The 24,379-nt window shown below is 39.4% G+C and overlaps 1 protein-coding gene across 3 annotated transcripts in view; it reads right to left on the bottom strand.

Annotated features, from left to right (window-relative positions):
• The window catches only part of ASAP2 (ArfGAP with SH3 domain, ankyrin repeat and PH domain 2), a 136,764-nt gene that overhangs the window by 73,433 nt on the left and 38,952 nt on the right, over window positions 1-24,379 (bottom strand). For all 3 annotated transcript variants that reach the window (XM_060787840.2, XM_060787853.2, XM_067468546.1), the window contains exons 2-3: window positions 18,522-18,594; window positions 11,325-11,470 (exon numbers count right to left, since the gene is read on the bottom strand). In XM_060787840.2, the coding sequence (XP_060643823.1) occupies window positions 11,325-11,470; window positions 18,522-18,594 (219 nt within the window). The remainder of the gene's footprint in view (window positions 1-11,324; window positions 11,471-18,521; window positions 18,595-24,379) is intronic.

Raw genomic sequence — 24,379 nt, 5'->3', positions numbered from 1 at the left:
ACACACACACACACACACCTAGGTAATGCGAAATGATGTACTGAATGATGACTATTATTAAATGCACAGTGTTCAAGGTGTGGCTGTGCTATTTTACCAGCAGGTTAAATTTTAACATAGTGCAAATATAGTAACAGGTATACCGGCAACAGATAGATAAATATATAATATATATACCATCCATATCACAGATTCTTGCCTTGATCCTAGCCCGGTTAACATCTTTGGCAATAATCAACTTCTATACCCCCAAGGAATTTTGTCAGCTCTGGGAAATTGACACTTCTGTTTGATGCTTTATTCTGTGTTGATATAATTTATTTGATTGGTTATATTTTATATTAATTCTAAATGTTTAAATTATAATTTGTTTTTATATGTTGGTTTATTATTTTTTGCTATTATGAATGTTTTCAGGCATTGGATGTTTGCCTTTTTGTGATTGGAATCCACTCTGAGTCCCTTCGGGAAGATAGGGAGTAAATAAAGTATTATTATTATTATTATTATTATTATTATTATTAATGATGAAAAAATAATTCATATTAAACAGCAAGAACTTTCAGTGTTTGAATTTGCTGCTTTTTCTTTATCAAAAGTGGATTCCAAGATTTTTATAGTGCTCTTAGAGGAGTTTTTAAAAATGATTTTAGTGTGTTTTAAAATGTTTTTATCTTTCTATTGTTTTAATTGGTTTTTACTTGTTTCACCGCCTCTGGAGCCTTCACAGCCTCAGAAGCTATTCAGAAATGCCTTAAGTAACTATAACGAACGCATAAATAAAATTAGGAAAGCCTACTGAATGTAGAATGAATCACTCAACTGCAAAGCTCTTTGAGCAATAATAATGTCAAGAGGATTTTCAGGAAATCCAAGCCCAATTGTCTCAGTGAGAGCTATCACTGCACAGCTTTTCTCAGGGGGATGTATTAAAACAGCCAAAGGATTAGACAGTAGAGAACGACAATTACGAGGCTTTCATCTGTCTCTCACGATTCAACTACTCTCCCCAGTTGCCAGGCTCAAAACTAAAACTTAAGCAGTGTGGTAAGTGATAATCCACTGTGGATGGCACAAGGACTCCTTTTTTCGTGTCAGGAACGACTTGAGAAGCTGCAAGTCGCTTCTGGTGTGAGAGAATTGGCCGTCTACAAAGACGTAGCCCAGGGGATGCATGGATGTTTGATATTTTACCATCTTTGTGGGAGGCTTCTCTCATGTCCCCGCATGAGGAGCTGGAGCTGACAGAGGGAGCTCAACCTGCTCTCCCTGGATTCGAACCATTAACCTATCGGTCAGCTGTCCTGCTGGCACAAGAGTTTAACCCACTGCACCACCAAGGGATACTGGCACAAGGACTAAAAAGTGCCTTTCCATGTCCTCCTCAGATCAGTCTAGTGGCCAGAGACAGGTCACAAAAGGAATTAATCGTGATCACAGAGGAAGAGGAATAACAGCCCAGCACATCTGCATCATATCTGGGTCCAGCTGCCATGGAGATGACTCATTTCCATGTTCCAAATGCCATAGACAACAAAGGGAAGAAAACACTGGAGGTGCATCTACATTGCAGAATTAATGCAGTTTGACAACACGTTAACTGCCGTGGCTCCATGCTATGGAATCATGGGAATTCTAGTTTTGCGTGTCCTTTATTTAGCCTTTTCTGCCAAAGACTGCTGGTGTACATCACCAAAGAGAACAACCAACAACAGAGGAAAATACGGCTTGCATTTCATCCCTTGGCGACCAACTAACAACAGCTATTCCAGGAAACTGCCTTAACTATTCTATCCAACTGAATCCACGCTCTAAAATTTATAAGCAGTACTGCAATTACATTATTATTACATTGCTAGAATTACATCTAGTAATGTGTACAGTGAAAGCACTAGGTTCCCCACCGTTGCTACCACCACAGATGCATTAGATGATGAGCCTGAGGGCATGGACTGTCATGCTACCTATCTTGTGAGCCACTTTGTTGAGTGCATTTTTGGCTGTAGTGTGAGATGGAAGCGATTTCAGAAATGAATAATTTCAAAGTCTATCCCTTTTTCATATCTAATGATGTCTTGAAGGGGTATTATGTCTCAAACCAGGTTAAAAGACCAGTCATTCAATAAAAGAAATTAAGAGCTGAGGATTACAGTTCACCCACTTCTTTTTATGGATTCTACATCCATGTTTTCAACTAAATATGTCTCAAAAATAAGCGGGATTTTTAAAAAGTATTTATTTTGCTGCACATTGAGCACTATGCTGCTGTGCAGATGTCCATAGCCACTTACCATTTTTCCCTAGAAAACACAAACAAGAATTATTGAAGGCTTTTGTGGCTGTAATCGCTGGGTTGTTGTGAGTTTTCTGGGCTGCATGGCCATGTTCCAGGAATTCTAAAAAAAAATCATTACATTCAAAAACAGAGGAATTTCAGATAAGAAACAATCAGGGCCATCTAATCACCTCCCAACAAAGGATTCCCTCAGGCAGTAAGAAGCCAGACCTTGAAGCTGCAAAGCCATTCAATGCTAATCAAGGTGGCCAAGTGCAACATTCACACCTACCTCAAACAGACAAGAGTTCTTTCTCCTACCCTGGATTTTCCAGAGATATATAAACCCAATTTTCCTAGTTTCCAACAGACCTCACAATCTCTGAGGATGCTTGCCATAGATGCAAGCAAAACGTCAGGAGAGAATGCTTCTGGAACACGGCCATGTTGTTGTTGTGTTATTGTTCATTCGTTCAGTCATTTCTGAATGTTCGTGACCTCATGGACCAGCCCACGCCAGAGCTCCCTGTCGGTCATCACCACCCCCAGCTCCTTCAAGGTCAATCCAGTCATTTCAAGGATGCCATCCGTCCATCTTGCCCTTGGTCAGCCCCTCTTCCTTTTTCCTTCCATTTTCCCCAGCATCATTGTCTTCTCTAAGCTTTCCTTTCTTCTCATGATGTGGCCAAAGTACTTCATCTTGGCCTCTACTATTCTTCCCTCCAATAAGCAGTCGGGCTTTATTTCCTGAAGTATGGACTGGTTGGATCTTCTCGCAGTCCAAGGCACTCTCAGAACTTCCCTCCAACACCACAGTCCAAAAGCATCTATCTTTCTTTGATCAGCCTTCCCTATCATACAGCTCTCACATCCATAGGTGACTACGGGGAATACCATTGCTTTAATTATGCGAATCTTCATTGTCAGTGTGATGTCTCTATTCTTCACTATTTTATCGAGATTGGTCATTGCTCTCCTCCCAAGAAGTAAGCGTCTCCTGATTTCCTGGCTGCAGTCTGTGTCTGCAGTAATCTTTGCATCGAGAAATACAAAGTTTGTCACGGCCTCCACGTTTTCTCCCTCTATTTCCCAGTTGCCAATCATTCTTGTTGCCAGAATCTTGGTTTCTTTGATGTTTACCTGCAACCCAGCTTTTGCACTTTCTTCTTTCACCTTGATTAGAAGGCTCCTCAGCTCCTCTTCACGTTCGGCCATCAAAGTGGTATCATCTGCATATCTACGGTTGTTTCTTCCAGCAATTTTCACCCCAGCCTTGCATTCCTTGAGCCCTGCACATTGCATGATGTGTTCTGCATACAAGTTGAATAGATAGGGTGAGAGTTTGCAACCCTGTCATATGCCTTTCCCAATCTTGAACCAGTCTGTTGTTCCATGGTCAGTTCTTACCGTTGCTACTTGGTCCTTATACAGATTCTTCAGGAAAGAGAAACGGTGATTTGGTATGCCCATACCACCAAGAACTTGCCACAATTTATTATGATCCACACAGTCAAAGGCTTTAGAATAGTCAATAAAACAGAAATAGGTGTTTTTCTTAAATTCTCCGCCTTCCTCCATTATCCAGCGGATATTGGCAATTTGGTCTCTCATTCCTCTGCTTTTTCTAAACCCAGCTTGTATATCTGGCAACTCTCGCTCCATGTATTTCTTGAGTCTTCCTTGCAGGATCTTGAGCATTACCTTACTGGCATGAGAAATAAGGGCCACTGTACATGGCCATACAGCCCAGAAAACTCACAACAACAAACAAGAATTCCCTAATACATAGGACTGGTCCTGTTGCGATGATATGTTTTAAAAGAAAGCCAGAATACCAAGGCAGAAAATCCCACAATATATGCTTTTATCTTGGTTATCTGAGTCCACACTTTCATATACTCCAGTTCAAAGCAGATGTGGGATTTTATTATAACAGAAAGAGAAAAAAAATATTTCCCGGCCGACATGTGATTCTGTTGAGAATCATATTTGACAACATGTCCTTCTGTGGCTTTCTGCACATTTAAAAGGAAATGCCATTTAGATCTTTTCTAGCAAGCAGTTTTCCTCTGGCAGCTTCCAACAAGGTAAGTAGGGAAAGGAAGGCAGGAAGGAAGCCATACTAGTAGTAGGCATTTCCAAAGGAAGCTCGACTCTGAACAGCTTTAAACCAAACCTGACAAAACACCAAATCACCATATTTGGTCAGCTCCATTGTTGCAGGATCCTTTTTAGCAGTCATCAGGAACTGGAAAATGAATGTTGGCAATAACAGCCCCACTTCCTCTTTGTTTGCCTCTACAAAACAAATGTTACTACTTTATATAAGTAGTAAACAGGTGAGCTGATGCATGCTGCTTATCCAGCATCACCATAGCCTGTTTAGCCCAACTTCAATATAGGTACTGTTAAGGTGTACGCATCATATTATAAGGTAACGAAGAGTCCAAAGCCACTGAACGAATAAACAATATCACATACTAGGTCTAAAGTAGCATTAAAAACAACTCTGAAAAAGTGTGAATGTTTAAAATGTTCTGGCTCCTGACATAGGTAGACACTTGTCTTTGCTCACCATTTACACTAGGAGGATTTTACTAATTCTGCAAACTAAGGTGGTTGTGACATCACCAAAAAAAATAAGAACTCGAGCACTTTCCTTGCAAGCCCTCAAATTCAAGTTCTCCTCTCTCTTTTTAGAGGAGAGGCTGCTGATGTCACCCTGCATCAAGATGAAGGCATACCTCTGGCTGAGCTCTAAATCTGTTCTGGAGTGCACCAATTTAGACAAAAGTAGAAGGTGACTCTTTCCTTTAACTTGCTAATTTTCCATCTGAATTGGTTTTTATATGAAGAGGCATTCAAGGCTTTTGAACAGATTTACCATTTTAGCAAAACCAAGCTCATTCTTTCATGTAGTAAAATTATCTAATGATCTCTAGACAGTTTCATTCAGAAAATTTCTAAAGACTTGGTGTAACATAACTGCAATTGGTTAAAACCGGGGGTTTTTTATGCTGATGAGATCTGATATTACTCTTAAGTACCTGTCTTTGCTGTAAGTTTTCAAGCTTGACAGAAACAAAGATTTTGAAAAAGGGGAGTCTACTCTGTAGAACGAATGCAGTTTGACACCACTTTAATTGCCATGGCTCAATGTAAAGGGAACCACAGTGGCGCAATGGGTTAAACCCTTGTGCCAGCTGAACTGCTAATCTGAAGACCTGAAAGTCAGCAGTTTGAATCCGCGAGACAGGGTGAGCTTCTGTCTTTCAGCCCCAGCTTCCCATGCTGGGACACGAGAGAAGCCTCCCACAGGATGCTAACACATCTGGGTGTCTCTGGGTAATTTCCTTGCAGACCGCCAATTCTCTCACACCAGAAGTGACTTGCAGTATATTCTCAAATTGCTTCTAACATGATAAAAAAAAATGCTACGGAATCCTGGAAACTGAAATTTGGTGAGGAACCAGCACTCTGTGACAGATAAGGTGACAGACCTTGTAAAACAACTCCTCCCTGGGTCCCATAGCACTAAGCCAGAGCAGTTAAGCGTGGTATCAAACTGCATTTTGGGAACTGAAGTTTGTTGAGGAACCAGCACTCTTTGACAGATGAGATGACAGACCTTGTAAAACTACAACTGCCAAGGTCCCATAGCATTGAGTCAGGGCAGTTAGAGTGGTGTCAAATTGCATTAGTTTTACAGTGTAGAGAGGCACCCTAAGTCACACAGGCTAGGATAGCTCAAAGTCATTTGTAAGTGATAAAAATCAATCCTGCCTACATTTTGTGACAAGAAGGGGAAGCAAACTTCAAAAACTTGCTGTAAGTACAGTAGAGTCTCGTTTATCCAACATAAACAAGTCAGCAGAATATTGGATAAGCGAAAATGCTGGATAATAAGGAGGGATTAAGGAAAAGCCTATTAAACATCAAATTACGTTATGATTTTACAAATTAAGCACCAAAACATCATGTTTTACAGTAAATCGACAGACAAAGCAGTTCAATACATGGTAATGTTATGTAGTAATTACTGTATTTATGAATTTAGCACCAAAACATTGCAATGTATTGAAACAGGTGTGGATCAGGGCGGGAGGCAGACTGCATTGGATAATACAGAACGTTGGATGAGCGAAGGTTGAAAAAGTGAGTCTACTGTAAATGTTTAAGATGTAGTAGTATTATTTTAGAAAAATAATATTTCATCTTTTGTTGTTGCTGATGTTGTTTTGCTTTTTGTATGTTTGTATGTAGGTTTTGTTTTAATCTGTCTTAATTATAATGCCTAGATGGGAGACCATCTAGGAACTCAACATATGCCACTTTAGGGTCTATGATGACATAAAGTATTCAAATAAATTTGTGAACTGAGAAAGTTAATTGTGTTCAGGGCAAGAGATTCAAAATTCATTGTTTTCCTATTGATCTCAATGGAATTTTCAGTGCAACTAACTTTTTCTGGGTTGGAGGCATAGCTTGTCTAGCCAGTGGTGGTTTTGCACTAGCAAAAAGCACTTCCGTTTGTAGAACTGTAGAACTGTGAATCAACAATAATGCAGCAGTAACACCTCCTTTTCTTTTTTCCTTGGCTTTTTGTCTCTCAACCATTCTGCGGTCTACTTCTCAGTGAAGTAGTTCAAACTTGCCATGAACAGCTTCCCCACTTTCCTGAACTATGTTGTGGTTTCCTTTGAAAATACAAGGAAGGTGTTGAAATTGCAATGATTACTGAGGACTCCAGTGTCACTGTAAGCATTTACTGAAGAGAAAAAAGGAAATACATATCTTTATACAGTATGTCCTACTGTTTCATGCTCACTCTCTCACACAGAGACATTGAGGGGCTATGATGGCACAATGGGTTAAACCATTGAGCTGCTGAACTTGTGACCTGAAGGTTGGCAGTTCAAATCTGAGGGACAGGGTGAGGTCCCGCTGTTAGCCCCACCTCCTGCCAACCTAGCAGTTTAAAAACATATAAATGTGAGTAGATCAATAGCTACTGTCTTGGAAGGAAGGTCAACCGGCACTCCATGCAGTCATGCTGGCCACACGACCAAGAGATATCTACAGAAAACGCAGGCTCCTCAGCTTGGAAATGGAGACGAGCCCCTCCCCCAGAGCTGGAGATGAGCACCGCCTCCAGAACCGGAGATGAAAGAGGAAGCCTTTGTCTTGGTCTGTGTATTTGTGTTTCATTGTATCAAGGCATTGGATGTCTTCCTGTGTCTGTTTATATCAGGGGTCCACAAACTTTTTAAACAGAGGGCTAGGTCACAGTCCCTCAAACTGTTGGAGGGCCAGATTATAATTGGAAAAACAGAACATGAATGAATTCCTATGCACACTGCACATATCTTTATATGAAAAACACTTTAAAACAATACAATAATTAAAATGAAGAACAATTTTAACAAATACAAACTTATTAGTATTTCAATGGGAAGTGTGGGCCTGCTTTTGGCTGATGAGATAGAATTGTTGTTGTTGTTGTTGTGTGCTTTCAAGTCATTTCAGACTTAGGTCGACCCTGAGTGAGGGCCGGGTAAATGACCTTGGAGGGCCGCATCCGGTCCCGGGCCTTAGTTTGAGGACCCCTGGTTTATATGCTGGAATCCACTCTGAGTCCCCTCGGGGAGATAAGGCAGAATATAAATAAAGTGTTATTATTATTTGTACATTGCACCACATGTAGATGCTATAATGACGTAAGCATATCATAATTGTGCAATGTGCCTATGTGCTACAGATGTATGAAGGATCAGATGGAAAAGAGCATGTGATCGGCTCCATCCACTAAACTTTTGTATTGTCCAGAGCTTGGGAAAAGTAGATTTCCAAGTTCTTGTTTTATTCCATGTGGCTCATGTGTAGCATAGTGTGCATATGGTTACACGTGCAGGCATATTGTTATATATAGTGTGCATAAGCTTGCTTGGCCAGTGAGCTTGATGGAATGACTGAAGGATAACTATATCAGTGCTAAATGAATGTGACTTGTACATCTATACAGAAACAGAATACTCTTAAATTACCTGAGGCTGTTATAATACACTTGTCCTAAATAAAACTGGAGGTAAATGAAACGACTGTGTTCAAAGATCAGTCCTAAATAGCCTAACAGAAACCTTGGCACAGAACACTGCTGTCCATTGCCAAGGAACGTGCTTAATTACTTTTTCTGGAAAGTGCCCCCTGTATCAATATCAAAGCAAACAATGAAATGGGTATTGCAAAGGCCTTTTCTTATCCAAGAAATGGTTAGGAAATGTTATAGCCTAATACAAAGGCCGCAGAAATTATAGCTCAGCAAAGCAGAGGGAGAAAGGAAGGAAAACACAAGGTATCTGTTTTCAAATTGATAACATACAAACAGGACGCAGGACTGTATTTAAAACTCCACTTTCATTCATGCAAACAAAAAAGAGGACAAGATTTGGAAGGGAAAAGAGAGGCAATATTTTAACAAGAAGATCCTCCATCAGAAATTGCAAAATTTAGGAACTCTCGTTATTTTTAAATCAGTAAATTTTGAAAAAAAAATTAGGGTTTATAATTTAGCAATGTAATCCCATGTTCTGTGCTGTTTGTTTGCAGGTAGGACAGTCCTCTCCGTATTACAAAACAAAACAACAACGAAATAAATCAATTGCAGAAGTCAAAAACAGGAAAAGGAAGAAGAAAAAACGCAACTGGATAAAATAACCATAAGGAAAAACTAGAAATCGTCACATGTTCTTATTTTAATCCCTATGATATATTTAATTCTGTAATGTGCTTCAAAAACTTTTTATTATTTTGTTACTCAATCCTTCTCCTGAACCTAAAATGGTCCTCCCACTTGCAAAATGGCTAAAATAAATCTTGGGGGGGGGGGGGGGATGAGTTTTCTGAGAAGATAATATGGACCTCTAGTCTCCTATAGTTGCCCATTTCTACCTTACAGTTTCTACAAAGACCAAACCAGCCGATCCATACTTTGAACTCATTGCCACATGGCTGCAGGTAACTTGATAATGCACCCAGTACATTGATTAATTCGGTTGATATGAAGTGCAGTAAGGCCAATATTAACTTTGTGACTGGCGTTTGGTCTACTGTGGCCTTTCCAATCAATAACTTCATATAGGCAGCAACATTAGGCTGGTCTCCCATGAGCAATTACAGTGTCAAATATCCAAACATGGGGTGTTGATGGGGAAACATTTAATTTTGAGCTGCTGAAGAATTTGGACAATTACATATCCACAATGGGAGAAATGTCACCCTGCCCATGAGGCCCTAAATGTTATGTACAGGTGAGTTACAAACGACTCATAGTTAAGAATGAGTCAACTGGAAGTGAGAGAAATCTACCCCTTCGAAGGGAAATTCAGTCCTGGAATAGGGTTATCATGGGTAAAAAGGTGTCTCTGCTGGAGCTTTATCACCAATCCTTGTTTCCACAAAAAGCCAACATTTTCAAAATCCAGTTATCACAGGGACAGAAAGTGATGAGAAATCTTCTGAACAGGGGCAGAGACAGCAAAACAAACTCCATGGGGGTGTTGACCCTTCCCTATGCGATTCAAAACTTTTATATCTATCTATCTATCTTTGGCTGGGCTTACACTTTAAAAAGTACCTGTTACAACTTCCATAAAAATTCAACTTAAGAACAAACCTACAGAACCTACCTTGTTTGTAACTTGGGAACTGGCTGTAATTGGTAGGAATATTGGGATTTTTTAGGGCTGCTGAAGGGCATTACTAATGCCATTTTGCTGCTCTCTTTCCCACCTTCAGTATAAACATGACCGGCCTGTGGCGCAGCTAGTTAGTCGCCAGCTGCATTAAATCACTACTGACCAAGAGGTCATGAGTTTGAAGTTGGAGTGAGCTCCTGTCCATTAATAGTCTAGCTTGCTGCTAACCTATGCAGCCCGAAAGACAGTTGCATCTGTCAAGTGGGAAATGTAGATACCGCTTTATGAGGGGAGGCTAATTTAACTAATTTATGACACCATAAAACCTTCCAGTAGCGTGCGTAAGAATGAGGTAGTACTCCATCAAGGACTCAGTGTCACAAGTGGACAGTGAAGCGGCAGCTCCTCCTGTGGCTGGAATTAAGCATACCTTCATGAAGCCGGAAAAGCTGGAATGTTAAATTGCCTCTGTGGAGGAATGCAAAAGCAGATTGCCACCAGCCTCCAAACCTCTGGGTAGGAGCTTAGAAAGGCAGGATTACTTTTAATATATATGTACTATTGGGTCAATTTTATGCTTATATTGTTTTGTTAATTTTATGCCTATGTTGTTTACTCTGTATGTATTGATGCTATTTGGAAACCACTCTGAGCCCCCTTGGGGAGATAGAGTGGTATATAAATAAAGTTTTGTTGTTGTTGTGTCTGTTTATATATGTTGTATGTCTAAATGGCATTGAATGTTTGTCATGCATATGTGCATTGTAATCCACCCTAAGTACCCTGCGGGATGAGAAGGGTGGAATATAAATAAGTAAAAGATGACCACTGTTTAGTTTGGATCCTGGTCAAATTGGCTTGTCCTCTCCCACATTTTTGTTCCCAAACCCCATGAGAGGTATTGGTCCGAGGACAGAAATTAATATTACACAATGTTTAGAAAGAACTCAATTATAAGCAGATGGAAGCCTCTCCTTGAGAAACATAAATGACCAAGTTGTCTTTACAAGCATTTACAGTATATAACACATACACACATGAAACATTTCCCCACTGTAATCCGGTTTCAATGGCAAGCATTCACATTTCTGACTTAAAGCTTAGCTAGCAAAGCTTCAGAAGCAACTATTCATTTTTTAACGCACACTTAGCCAAAATGTATTCTAATGCACTTCCTTAAATGTCACTAGAGGGTTACTGTGAAAATTAATAGGACAGCCAAGCTTAGCATCTCTCAAAGTCCTGGACTTTGTGGGATATTAAAAATGGTTTTATTTCAGCCGAACGCTCAAGCTACATCATTCAGTTTCAAATATGTATAATATACTTTAAGGGAGGACTAAATTATTTCCTACCAAGTTTTTGAAGAGTGCCGTCAACTCCTTTGTAAATACAGAAAATTTTAAAAACGCGGTTCCTAAATCGGGATCATCCCTACAGACGCAGTTTCCTCCAAATTTCTCCAAAGCTTGAGTGTATTGTTCTTCATTTTCCACATGAGCTTCAAAGAGAACAAATACTATGTTAATTCCAGTAGCTGGCAATAGGGAGGGTCTCTGCTCAAGGAAAAGGAGGATTCTCCTTACAATTGTGTTAGCTGTGCATTTGAACACATTTGATTTTTTTTAATTTGCATTTTAATCATTTCAAACATTCAGAGTTATATACCAGACAGTAACAACGCGTAACAGATAAAAAGACAGTAAGCTGAAACAAATGTGAGCATTAAGATATCATTAACATGCATGGCAAATATGAAAAGGTTCCAATTAGCAACTTGCAATATAAAATAAGAAAACCAGCCAACCATTGATTCACAGCACCTTTCAAGCCAGAGAGTGAGCTTAATTTTAAAAGATAACATCTTTCGTTTCTTTGCTTTTCCTTTGTTTGTTGATGTGTGTCCCCTTTCCTTGTACATAAATGCCTTGTACATAAATATCGAATGTAGTGTACTATTACCACAATAAGCATATACAGCCCTTTGGTGAGCACTCTGTAGAAGATACAGGATGGGCCATGTAAGGACAGGTTGCATACCTTCAAGTGATTATCTATGAACTCACACAAATGGGTTACTATATATACTCAAGTATAAGCCGATCCAAATATAAGTCGAGGCACCTAATTATTTTACCACTAAGAAAAAAACATGGGAAAGCATATTGACTCGAGTATAAGCCAAGGATGGGAAATGAAGCAGCTACCGGAAAGTTTCAAAATAAAAATAAATACCAATAAAATAACATTAATTGAGGCATCAGTAGGTTAAAGGTTTTTGAATATTTACATAAAACTGTAATTTAATATAAAACTATCCAATTCTGATTAAACCATTATTCTAAGCTTCTTCAATACAAAATGTGCTTACGTATCCTCCCAATAATAATAGAGTAAAATAATAAATCTAATAAAATAATAAAAAGGAGTAAAATAATGTAAATGGAATAATAAGAGTAATAAGAGTAAAATAATAAATGTAATAATAATAATAAAGTAAAAAATAAATGTAATAAAAAGAGAGAAATAATGTAAATGTAATAACAATAATAACAATAATAATAGAGTAAAATACTAAATGTAATAATAAAAATAGAATAAAATAATAAATGAAATAATAATAAAGAGTAAAATAATAAATGCAATCCTAATAAAGTAAAAAATAAATGTAATAATAATGAGTAAAATAATAAATGTAATAAAAATAATAAGAGAGTAAATAATGTAAATGTAATAAAAAGAGAAAATAATGTAAATGTAATAACAATAATAGAGTAAAATAATAAATGTAATAATAAAAATAGAGTAAAATAATAAATGTAATAATAACAATAATAAATAGAGAAAAATAATAAATGAAATAATAATAATGAGGAGTAAAATAAATGCAATAATAATAATAATAATAGAGTAAAATAATGTAAAAATAATATTAATAGTAAATAGGGTAAAATAATAAATGTAATAAAATAATAATAATAACCCAGTAAAATAATAAACAACTTTGACTCGAACATAAGCCTAAAGAAAGGGCTGAAAAACTCGGCTTATATTCAGGTATATATGGTATATCTATCTGTGCAGTGCACTGTTCAGATCCCCCTAGAGATACTGCACATGGTTTTCTTGGCACCATATACTCTTCCTTCCTACCTAAAACACATTTTGCAGGGATGCCAAAGAGCAGCATCCAAGGATCTAAGAAGAAATAGGACATGAGAAGATGAGTTGTGTAAGTTTACAGATGACCATATGAATATAAACAACCTTCTTCCTACTTTGTGGTCTCAGTAACTCACACAAATGGGTTACTAGCAAGTTACTACCTGAAGGAAGCAGTAGTGTCAGGCTAGGCAGGAAAACAACACTGTTCTCCCAAAGGGGCATTAGCACTGGACCACACATCTAGTCTGCAGTGGGATATGAAGTTCAAAGGCTGTGACCAGAAGATACAATCATAGAATCATAAGGTTGAAAGAGACCTTGTGGGCCATCCAGTCCAACCCCCTGCCAATCATTCTTTAGTCTCAAAGATTAAAAAAATGCAGAAGCAGCTGAGAACTTTGGTATCTCAATTTGCAGTTTCTTCATATGTTGTGACAATATTCTGTCACAACAAACCAAATTGGCTTTGGCACAGTGACAGCAAGCCTTGGAAAATGGGGAACATCCCAACAAGATTCTTATGTATTGTCTTAAACATCAACAGCAGTGAAAGGGTATTTCAGCTATCATTTAAAGCAATATGTTATCTGCATCTTCTACCGACTGAAATCTACAATTTTTGAAATTGTATTCCAATTTTTTATAATTTCAGTAATTAAATTCACCAACAGGATATGGAGATGTTTTCTTCTCACATTGAACCGCAGTGACCATTTTTTAGAACCTTTATACTTAGATGAAATTTTCGACATTATAGTGAATGTGAGAAATGGGAAATGTTCTGGCCCTGAGGGATTTATAATTGAATGGTACACTTTTCCCACTCTGCTAGCACCAACTTTACAAACACATCTCAGATTCTGACTTTCTGTTTATAATTAAATGATGTCTATACGACCCGATGACCTAAACATGATATGGATCATATCTGCTGTACTTAATAATTGCTACATTAATGACTGCCCTACATCCTGATTTAATGCTAATATCCAACAGCGACAGTTTTTTTTTAGCTAATTGATTGCAAAAAATCATTTCATGTTTGTTATGTCCCAACCAGGCAGGATTTATCCAAAAATAAACAGGGAGATAATAATATTTAATCTTTTCTCAGGCAGGCCTATCTGTGGATGTAGAACCTGTCTTAAGAGAGTGAGGAAGATTTAAAATAGCCCAAGGAAAAGCAAGAATCAACAGGTATGGAGCAGATAAGGATCCTTCTCTTGACTTCTTGACATCTCCCTCCCACAGGATACAGCTATATTCACAAATCCACATTAGGATTACATAACAAATCTCATGTTTTTCTCATAATATAGTGTTTTATTGGCCCTCCAAATTTAACCCACACTTCTCTCTGACCATCACCCTCTGAATTCACCAGTGGCCAACTTTTAAACTGGTAAGGTTTAGAGTAAAAGTTTTCCCCCAACATTAAGTCTAGTCGTGTCCGACTCTGGGGGTTGGTGCTCATCTCCATTTCTAAGCCGAAGAGCCGGCGTTGTCCATTGATACCTCCAAGGTCATGTGTCCGGAATGACTGCATGGAGCACCGTTATCTTCCCACTGGAGCGGTACCTATTGATCTACTTACACTTGCACAACTGCTAGGTTGGCAGAAGTTGGGGCTGACAGCGGGAGCTCACGTCGCTCCCCGGATTCAAACCTGCAGCCTTTCGGTCAACACGTTCAGCAGCTCAGCAGTTTAACCCACTGCGCCACTGGGGGCTCCTTCAACTGGTAAACACACATAAAATTTATATTCAGCTGCATGTAAGAAGCATGCTGCTGTGTATATAGGGCACCAGTGTGGATTGGACTTCAGAACTTAGAAATTTACTTTTTTGGACTCAGATTGCAGAATCTCCTATCCAGCATGATTACTGGCCATGCAGGCTAGAGAATTCCAGGAGGTGATGCTCTGCTTGATACTTATATATCAGTAGCGTTAGAAAAAGATTGGTACAATACCAGTCAATGGCTCAAAGAAGTCACCTCGGACAAAATCTCCCACAACAGGCATAACATTTTGAGGAACTGGAATGAGAGCTGGGATTTTTCAGACACCCTACTGCTTCTCCTAACAAATGTACACCATGATTTAAGAAATGCTGCAAAAGACTGTACCTAGGATCTTCTGGATGCAAAGGAAATGCTCTCTGGCTGAGCTATAGAGCTACGATCCCCACTTAACATCAGTTTAAGATCAACTACAATCTGTCTCGAGTTTGGTCTTAATGCTAAATGACAATCTGCTAGTAGGATACGCTTGCAATCTCCTTCATTCAGCCACCTCGAAAAAAGAAAAGGGTCAGATGATGATCTTGAGGCTCAACGCTAATCCAGTTTAATGCTCTGTCTGCATGAGGCTACTCTTTCCTGTCTCTCTTCCTTTCCTGATGTTACCCATGGTTTGAGATTATACGGGCACCAAGGCCAAAAACACTGGCCTAAATCCAACTGCTAGCCACAGCTAGAATAAGCCAATTGAATCAGTTACTGAGTAGTAAACCAATACTGTTGTAAACCTTACTGAGGGCGTTATCACACCATGGCATTAGAGAATTATAGCAAAGCATTAGTCTCACTGGTTCTTAGTCTTTGGTCCTCCAGGCGTTTGGACTTCAGCTCCCACAGTTCCTTATGGCTCGTAACTTGGCTGAGATTTCTGGGAGTTGAAGTTCAAAACACCTAGAGGACAAAAGACTGCTCTAATGGATCATTCATGCAAGCATGTGCTATGGAGTATCTGTACCCAATTAGAATACCATTTTTTAGCTTCCAATGTGAAAAAAATGATTTTCGATGATCCTGCAACACCACAACATCACATGAAAATCAACCAAGCACACTGCATTAGAGGATGCAGTGTGCGTGTGCCCACATTTTCCCCATGAGGATTCCCAAGGAAATTTCCAGCAGAAAACCCAACATTCAGATAGAGTTGAAGAGACTTTTCTCGTTTAAACCTTTCTTTACCTCCTCTTTTTTTTTGCTTTGAGTTTTAATTGTTTGTTATTTGTTTAATTATAAACTGTTATAATGCTATCGCATGATATCACTATAATAGCACAAGATTTTGGGAATACCAGCAGAACGTTGTATATTTTTTTTCCTAAATAGTGTGCTGGTGGGAGAATGCAACAGTATTTGTGCTAGTCATTTCATCTTGCAGCAGGTTTGTTTGAGAGTGTTTTTTTTTTAAAAAAAAAACAACTTTCAATCATTAGGCAGTCATTCCAAGTCACCAGTTGGAGTGATGCAAGGAACCTTCCTGACAACCACGTTTTCAATCCCGTTTCCCTGCTCCAAGGCAGCCACTCGCAATTTAATATATAAATAATCCATTGTGGTGAAAGAGTGGGCAGTTCCTTGCCAACACCTTTAATTTTTGTCTTTCCACAGGCCATTTCTTCTCTGTGTGTGGTGTGGTATTACCCTTTTTATTTATTTTGTGTGTGTTTATATACTTTGGACCACAGAACATCTACCAATTAGATGAGAACATGAAACCGGGGGGTGGAGTTCAGGAGTTGGCAACGATGCCATTAATGTAGAGGGGGGAAAACATGCAAAGGACAGTAAAGGTAAAGGTTTTCCCTTGACATTAAGTGTAGTCGAGTCCAACTCTGGAGGGTGGTGCTCATCTCCACTTCTAAGCCGAAGAGCCAATGTTGTGTGTAGACACCTCCAAGTTCATGTGGCCAGCATGACTGCATGGAGAGCCATTACCTTCCTGCCGGAGCGGTACCTATTGATACCTACTCACATTTGCATGTTTTCAAACTGCTAGGTTGGCAGAAGCTGGTGCTGACAGCAGGAGATCACCCCACTCCCCGGATTTGAACCACCGACCTATCGGTCAGCAAGTTCAGCAGCTCAGCGGTTTAACCCACTGCGCCACCAACAGCACTACAAATGGGGCAAGGATGCAATGGACGGCATCAACAATAAGCTACTCTTACATAAGAATAGCTAGAATGAATTTCAAACAAAATCATGCAGGAATGGTGTGATAAGGCCCTCACAGTCAATCTAATCTTTCTGAAACTAGATTTTCAATTTAGGCCACTGTTAGCCAACAAATGGCAAATGACATTTGCAATTTCTAGGTTATGATGGAAACATGGATTCCAAATCCACCTTATTTAGTACATAAGTAACAAGCTTCCAGTTAGCTCAAAGATGGGAATTATACAGTCCTCTAGATGTTAGACCAAAATTCTCCATAGCATTAGTCAGAAAAGGAATGATGGCGTTTCAGTGCAGTAGCACCTGGAGGACAGCTTGATTTCTACCCTGACCTTTTAATAGAAATCTTCATTTTACACAGAACTTGGAAAGGTTATTTTACCATATTATTATGCCAGATGAGAAACTCCCCCCTGGGCACAGAGAAGAGTGGGCGACTTGGAAGGCGCTGAACAGACTGTGCTCTGGCACCACGAGATGGAGAGCCAACCTTAAGAAATGGGGCCACAAAGAAGAGGAAACCACAGACCACCTATTACAATGCAGCCTGAGCCCTGCCACATGCACAATGGAGGACCTCCTTACAACAACACCACAGGCACTCCAAGTGGCCAGCTTCTGGTCAAAGGACGTTTATAGAAAAACTTGTGGTTTTTTCTGTAAATTATAACTGTATTCTCAATTCACTTCTGACATAATAAATAAACACACCACATTATTTATCTAAACCCAATTAACCAATGTTAAAGAATATAAAGCAGTAAGAAGTAAATTCAATAATCAAAGAGTAAGCACAGGAATTTTGGACAGTCCAAAAAAATAACTTGTACAAATTCTGGATCCATATTAGCATACTTTTCATACTTCTTTCTGAAATATTTTCAAGGACACATCTACATTGACCACTTAGTCCAGTGTGAAAACAGCAGGAAAAGAAGAGATTTCAGTAGGTAGATAACTATAAGTAAAGTCTTTGAACAGGTTCGAGGCCTGGATGGTGTTTACACTCACTACACAGGCTGGCCTCGAACTACTTCCAGGATTTGCAGTATTCATGGCTTCATGGGCTTGGGGGAATTCCAATGTTGCCAAAGTTTCCATCCCTCAATGGTTTTGCTATGCAATGTACTTTATACTTAGGCACAATGATGGGCTCTATTTTGGTGTATAACTCAACTTCGCTTATCCCAGTTTATAGCTCTGAATGTGTGTTGCTTTGAATGTTTGTGGCATGCATCATATAAACACCGCACTGCCTAATTGCCTTTAAACTGCATTAAGTGGTCAATGTAGATGTGTCCCAAGAGATGGTACTTGAAAGGCCTTTGTCTTCAAATACATGGTTGGCTGGTTGGTTGGTTGGTTAGTTTCATTATCTGAGCAATATAGGCCAGCAGTAAGTAGACTATACATACCTAAACCAGAAATATTTATTGCTTTTACGGATTTCTTCATTTTATAAAGGACTGTTCGATCAACATCCAGTGCCTATAAATGTAAAAAAGAAAGAAAGAAAGACTCAGGTCAAATTTAATATTTATAAGTGTTCAATAAGGACAGGTCAGGTAAACATTAAAATGAAAACATGGAAAACAAATGAATATACTAGGTAACATCTCACGTACATCTTCCCCCTTTAAATTGAGGGAACTCCCTGACCTTTTTCATACTCGCAATTAGAATCAAACACACAGCAGAGTATCATGTAAGTACACTCTTGTTTTGTAAAATACGTTGATATTTTGACGAAACATTCATTTTTAGTATACATTACTTTCAAATGTTTACAGCCACACTTTGTTTCTTTGGTTTAGATCCCATTAAGTAAAAAGCCTGTATCTCTAAGGAGAAGAAGTATCAAGTTTATAACTCTGTAAGTACCTTCAAATGAGTTTTAGCACATGATGTTCAATTGATATATTTGCAGCATATGTTGATGTGTATAGTAAGTGTTAAGTTCATAACTTTGCAAGTATCTTTAAATGTATTTCAGTATATGATGTTCAATATATATATTTGCAGCAAATCTTAATGTATAATTTTAGACCACCAGAGAAAGGCCTGGAGTAAGGCCGAAACCGGTCGTGGGCGGCTGATTCATATTCAACTCGGCATAAGAAGACACGGCGTTGATACCATTTCAGAGTGATTGTACAAAAACTCGTATAATATTGTTTGTGATTACTGTGAAATAGTATAGTATAACAAGTTTATACAATTATATGCTGAATTCTATTATTTTCTATTTTCTGTATAAGTGGGATATTTGTTGAGCTTATGATTTCCCACACCCAACCCGAATATATAGATTTCTCATTGTGTTAGCAGAGTCTACCTCTGTGTCTTTTTTCTTTAAGAGAGGGGAAAGAATCCAAAGTAACCCAACAGTTGTCAGCTCCACAAAGCTGATTTCTTTTTTATTGCTAGCATCAGCTTAATAGCCCAATGCCAAGAGGATCATTAGTATTAAAGTGACACTGAAATTTCTAATAAAACCTGGATTTACACACAACTGAAGGAGCAAGCAAATCAGATCACCAATTTAAAACCAGCATTTACACGCTTTCATCTGATTTTTATAGTTATTTACTCTTTTTTGTTGGCACATCTGACCAAGAAGAAGTCACAGCTCGCTGTGGTCCAACTAAGCAAATGCAGCGTTCAACAGCGCATTCTTTTTCGCCAAGACTGCATCACCATTATATTCCCAAGTTACCAGAGCTTCATCAATAGCCTCTCAAGGAAATTAAAAGGCACTGCAATGATCTTACTTCTAAGCGTGAATAGTAAAACAAGCCAAGCCTGCAACAGTTAGAGAGGAACTGTGCCAAATAAAACACAGTGCCATTCTAAGGCGCAAAGCAGCGGTTTAATTATTAAAGCAGTGGCAAATACTAATCTGGTCATGAAGAGAGTGAAAAGATGTATTGCCAGTGTACCATCAACTGTGGCGGCTATTTTGTACATGTCAGGGAAGTCCCTTAAAGTTAGGTTGGAATACCTTTTAAGTATTAAACAGATAGAGTCAATGTGTGTTGGAAATAGCAACCTTCTCAAGCCTCCGCTAGTTATTTGTTACGTATATAATTGCTTACTGTATTGTATGTGTGTATTGTTTTGCAATTTTACCTAATCTCTTTGTTGTGGGAGGGGCTGGAGACCATGTTATCAGAACAAGGCATATTCAGACTCAGACTCCATTTCAGTTAGTAAAAGCCATGATGAGAGAGTAGAAGCTATCTGTACACTTTTAGAAATTAGTGTGTGTATGTGCGCATCAGAAGCAGTGAGTACAGTTTAGATTTCAATGCAGGAACAGTATTTTTAGAAACTTATTAGACCAGCGGTTCTCAACCTGGGAGTTGCGACCCCCAGGGGGGTCGTTGGGCCATTTTCGGGTGGTCACGAAGCTGCCTTGGTTGGCCCCGCCCTCGCCAAAATGGCTGCCGACCCCCTGTGCCAGGCAAAAAGCTAGCACTCCTGGTCAGCTCCTCCTCCAGCTCGTCCCACAAGGCTGTGGAGTGGCAAGAGGAGGAGCTTTCAGGAAAAGGCGTGCGTGGGAAGAAGGCACACCGTTCTACCCAGCCCACATGCTTTTCTGAGCTCGGACGAGCGCGGGGCCCCAGGCGGAGGGCTGCCCACACAGCCTTGCCTTGAGGGCAGCCTTTCTGCCCGGCCACTGCACCTTTCCGAGTTCGGAAGGGCACAGAGACCAGGCGGAGGGTTGCCCTCATGGCCTTGCCTTTTGCCAGAGGAGTGCGGCATGGGCGCCTGAGGGAGGGAGGGAGCAGAAAGAGGAGAGGAAAGAGAAGGTGAAGTGAGAGATGGGGGGGGGGAAGCGAGGAGTAGGGACGCGCAGGGAAAACCGTGAAACAGCAAGTCCGTGGTAAGCGAACCACGAAGGAGAGAGGGAACACTGTATCTTTGTCCCTAGCAGTTCAAAGGCATACCTAAGTACACCTGTTTAACAGCTGAGAGACCTAGTTGCCTTGCATGAATGCTGGTGGACATTTTTCAAAAGGTTGTGACTTCTAACAAGGTCATGCTTTCCAAAAAAGCCAGGCAGAAAGGCTGCCCTCAAGGCAATAAATCCCATTTCCCAAATTGTTATGAGATTCACATTTTCCAAACATGTGGTGATTTGAGTGTTGCATAAAGGATACATCTATATTATGGAATTACTACTGTTTGAAATCACTTTTACTGCCAGGGCATCTCTGTCGATAGCAAATCCCTAGATTCAATAGCATTGAGCCATGGCAGCTGAATCCTGCCAGTGTAGATGCACCCTAGGATTCAAGGAGACCAAGGTTTGAATCCCTGCTCAATCATAGAAACCCACTGACACTGAATAAGTCACACACTCTCAGCCTCACAAAAAGGCAGCGGCAGACTATTTCTGAACAAATCAGTCAAGAAGACCCTGCTACAGTTGCACTATAGGGCAGAGATTCCAAATATTATGTTGCGACACATTAATGTGTCAGCTGCAGTATATAGGTGTGTTGCACAAATGTAACAAGAAAACTCTGAGTCTATGTGATATAAATAAATAAATCATGTATTTAAAATATATAAATAAAAACTTTATATGAGATTTTATAAAAAGGAAAAGGTTTCCCCTTAATATTAAATCTAGACATGTCTGATTCGGTGGGGTGGTGCTCATCACCATTTCTAAGTCAAAGAGCCAGCGTTATCCATAGATGCCTCCTAGGTCATGTGGCCAGCATGAATGCATGGAGCTCCGTTACCTTCCCGCAGAAGAGGTACCTTTTGATCTACTCACATTTGAATGTTTTCGAACTGCTAGGTTGGCAGAAGCTGGGGCTAACAGAAGGAGCTCACCCGCTTCCTGGATTCAAACTGCCGACCTCTCAGTCAACAGCTCAGTGGTTTAACCCACTGTTCCACTGGGGGCTTTTATATTTCCCCATAATTTTATTATTACAATTTATATCTACGTATGACTGTATCTCTTATAAACAGTTGGTTTAATCTCCCAATTGTTGGCAAAACTGAACTACTATGTTGCAAAATGATGTAAATCTAAATAGGTGTGTCACCAATATGCTTTGCTTTAGGGATACTACAAATGAGAAACAATTTGAAGACAACAACAAACAATATATACCAGCCCAGTCTTGGAAGGAATGTATAGCAAGGAGCTATCGTGCATACCTTGTTATTTGCCTTCAAGTCGCTTCCAAGATGAAGAAACCTAGGCAAATCTATCACATGGTTTTCTTGGCAAGATTTATTGAGAGGAGGCTTGTAGTTGCATCCACTGGGGCTGAGAGGGTGTGACCTGTCCAAGGTCATGCACTGGGTCTCCATGGCTGAGCAGGGATTTGAACACTGGTCTTCAATCACAATCCAACACTCAAACCAGTACACCATGCTGGCTCTTGTATATTTTGTGCCTTTCAAATACAAATTAGAAACCTCCGCTGAAAAATGGAAACCTTTCCAAGAATATGACAGCTTTAATTGCATACCAAACAAAACAAAATCCACGCTCATACTACTGTCACAAAACTCAAAATATATGAGAAATGATATAGCTTTCCGTGTGTTCAGCTGTTTAAGATTCATAGAAAAACAACCGAGCAATGACATTTTACAACATTTACAACATGGAATATCCTTGAGACTAACAAAATTCTTGTCAAGCTGTCATGGGTGACAATGGTACACATGCTTTGTTTTATCCCTCCCCAGATGCCTTTAGCATTTAAATCATACCGAACCCCTGCTGGTTATGTATGTCTGTACACTGAATAATTAACTCATTACCAAACAAAATGGAGAGGAAAGGCTGGAGTTTTTCCACAAAGCTAATAAGCGCAGTGGTGTAAAACATGGCTTTCCATTTCCCCTCTATCTGTAGTTTTTCCTAAAATTCTACAATAATAATAACAACAAAGCAAAACATGAGCATTTCCTCCAGTGATTTCAGTGGAGTGCTTCCTTTGTGGCACTGAGGTAATTGAGCGCTGAGCAAGTAAGGCTTTTAAATGCCTTAATGGGGCTCGCCTTTTGTGTTTCTTTGTCCTTTTATACGGAGAGCATTCCCCTTTAGTGCTTTCTTGGCTTGTCTCTCCCCTTTCAGCACCTGCAAATAAAAAAGGCTCATGTATTTCAGCCTCAGGTTGATTTTTGAAAGCTATGGGTGCTTTATTTTTAGTCTCAGCATTTTACTATGCCCTCATGCATTGCTTTCATTGTCTTCTTTCCTCCTTTCACTGCCAAAAACATAAACCAGATCTGTCCTATTTTCTAGTCATACTGAAAATGCCGCACTTTCATTCTTTGGGCATTTCCTTGGCCTTCCTTTTCTAACACGAACCAACCCATTTATATTGATTTTATCTACTAATTTAAAGAAGACACTAATAAAGTAATCCAGTTGAAGCTGCAATCCTATACCAAAACACAGCAGTAAAAACTATTTTTGGTGTGTGTCAGGAGCGACTTGAGAAACTGCAAGTCACTTCTGGTGTAAGAGAATTGGCTGTCTGCAAGGATGTTGCCCAGGGGGACACCCGGATGTTTTGATGTTTTACCATCCTTGTGGGAGGCTTCTCTCATATCCCCGCCACATGGGGAGCTGGAGCTGACAGAAGGAGCTCATCCACACTCTCCCCGGGTTCAAACCTCTGACCTGTGGGTCTTCAGTCCTGCCAGCACAAGGGTTTAACCCATTGCACCACCGGGGGGTCCTAAAAACTCTATTAAACACATGTGATTTGACTTGAAGACACGTACACACAAGCCCCACTATGTTCTGTGGCACTCATTTTAAGTAGATATGTAAATGTTGCTCTAATATAAACCAGATCGTATTTAATGATAAGTACACATTTAAAAAAAATCAATGGAAAGGCTGTGTTTCTTTAAGAAGACAAATTACTTATCACAGCACAGCAAGGGATTAACAGAGACAAGACATTCTTAAACCAGCAATTTTGAAATGTTATGTGAAGACCAGCTTAATGATGGATGATCAGCCAACTTCTTGTGTATTTCACATCTGAAGAAGGGAATTAAAATTCACAAGCTCATACTAACATATACCCCTATATCATTGGATTCACCCCCAACAAAAATACTCTTCCGTTGGGTACTCCCACCTCCTCTACTCAGCAATCAGAAAAAGTTGCTTTTTTTCAAAATCCAATATCAAATTTTAATTCTAATTCTAATTCTAATAATAATAATAATAATTGTTACCCGCCTCTCCTCATGGCTTGAGGTGGGGCACAGCACAGTT

The sequence above is a fragment of the Anolis sagrei genome, chromosome 1, assembly GCF_037176765.1.
Source record: "Anolis sagrei isolate rAnoSag1 chromosome 1, rAnoSag1.mat, whole genome shotgun sequence".
Lineage (NCBI taxonomy): Eukaryota > Metazoa > Chordata > Lepidosauria > Squamata > Dactyloidae > Anolis > Anolis sagrei.
Note: the sequence above shows the minus strand (reverse complement) of the source record. Positions and strands in the feature narration are given on the sequence as shown.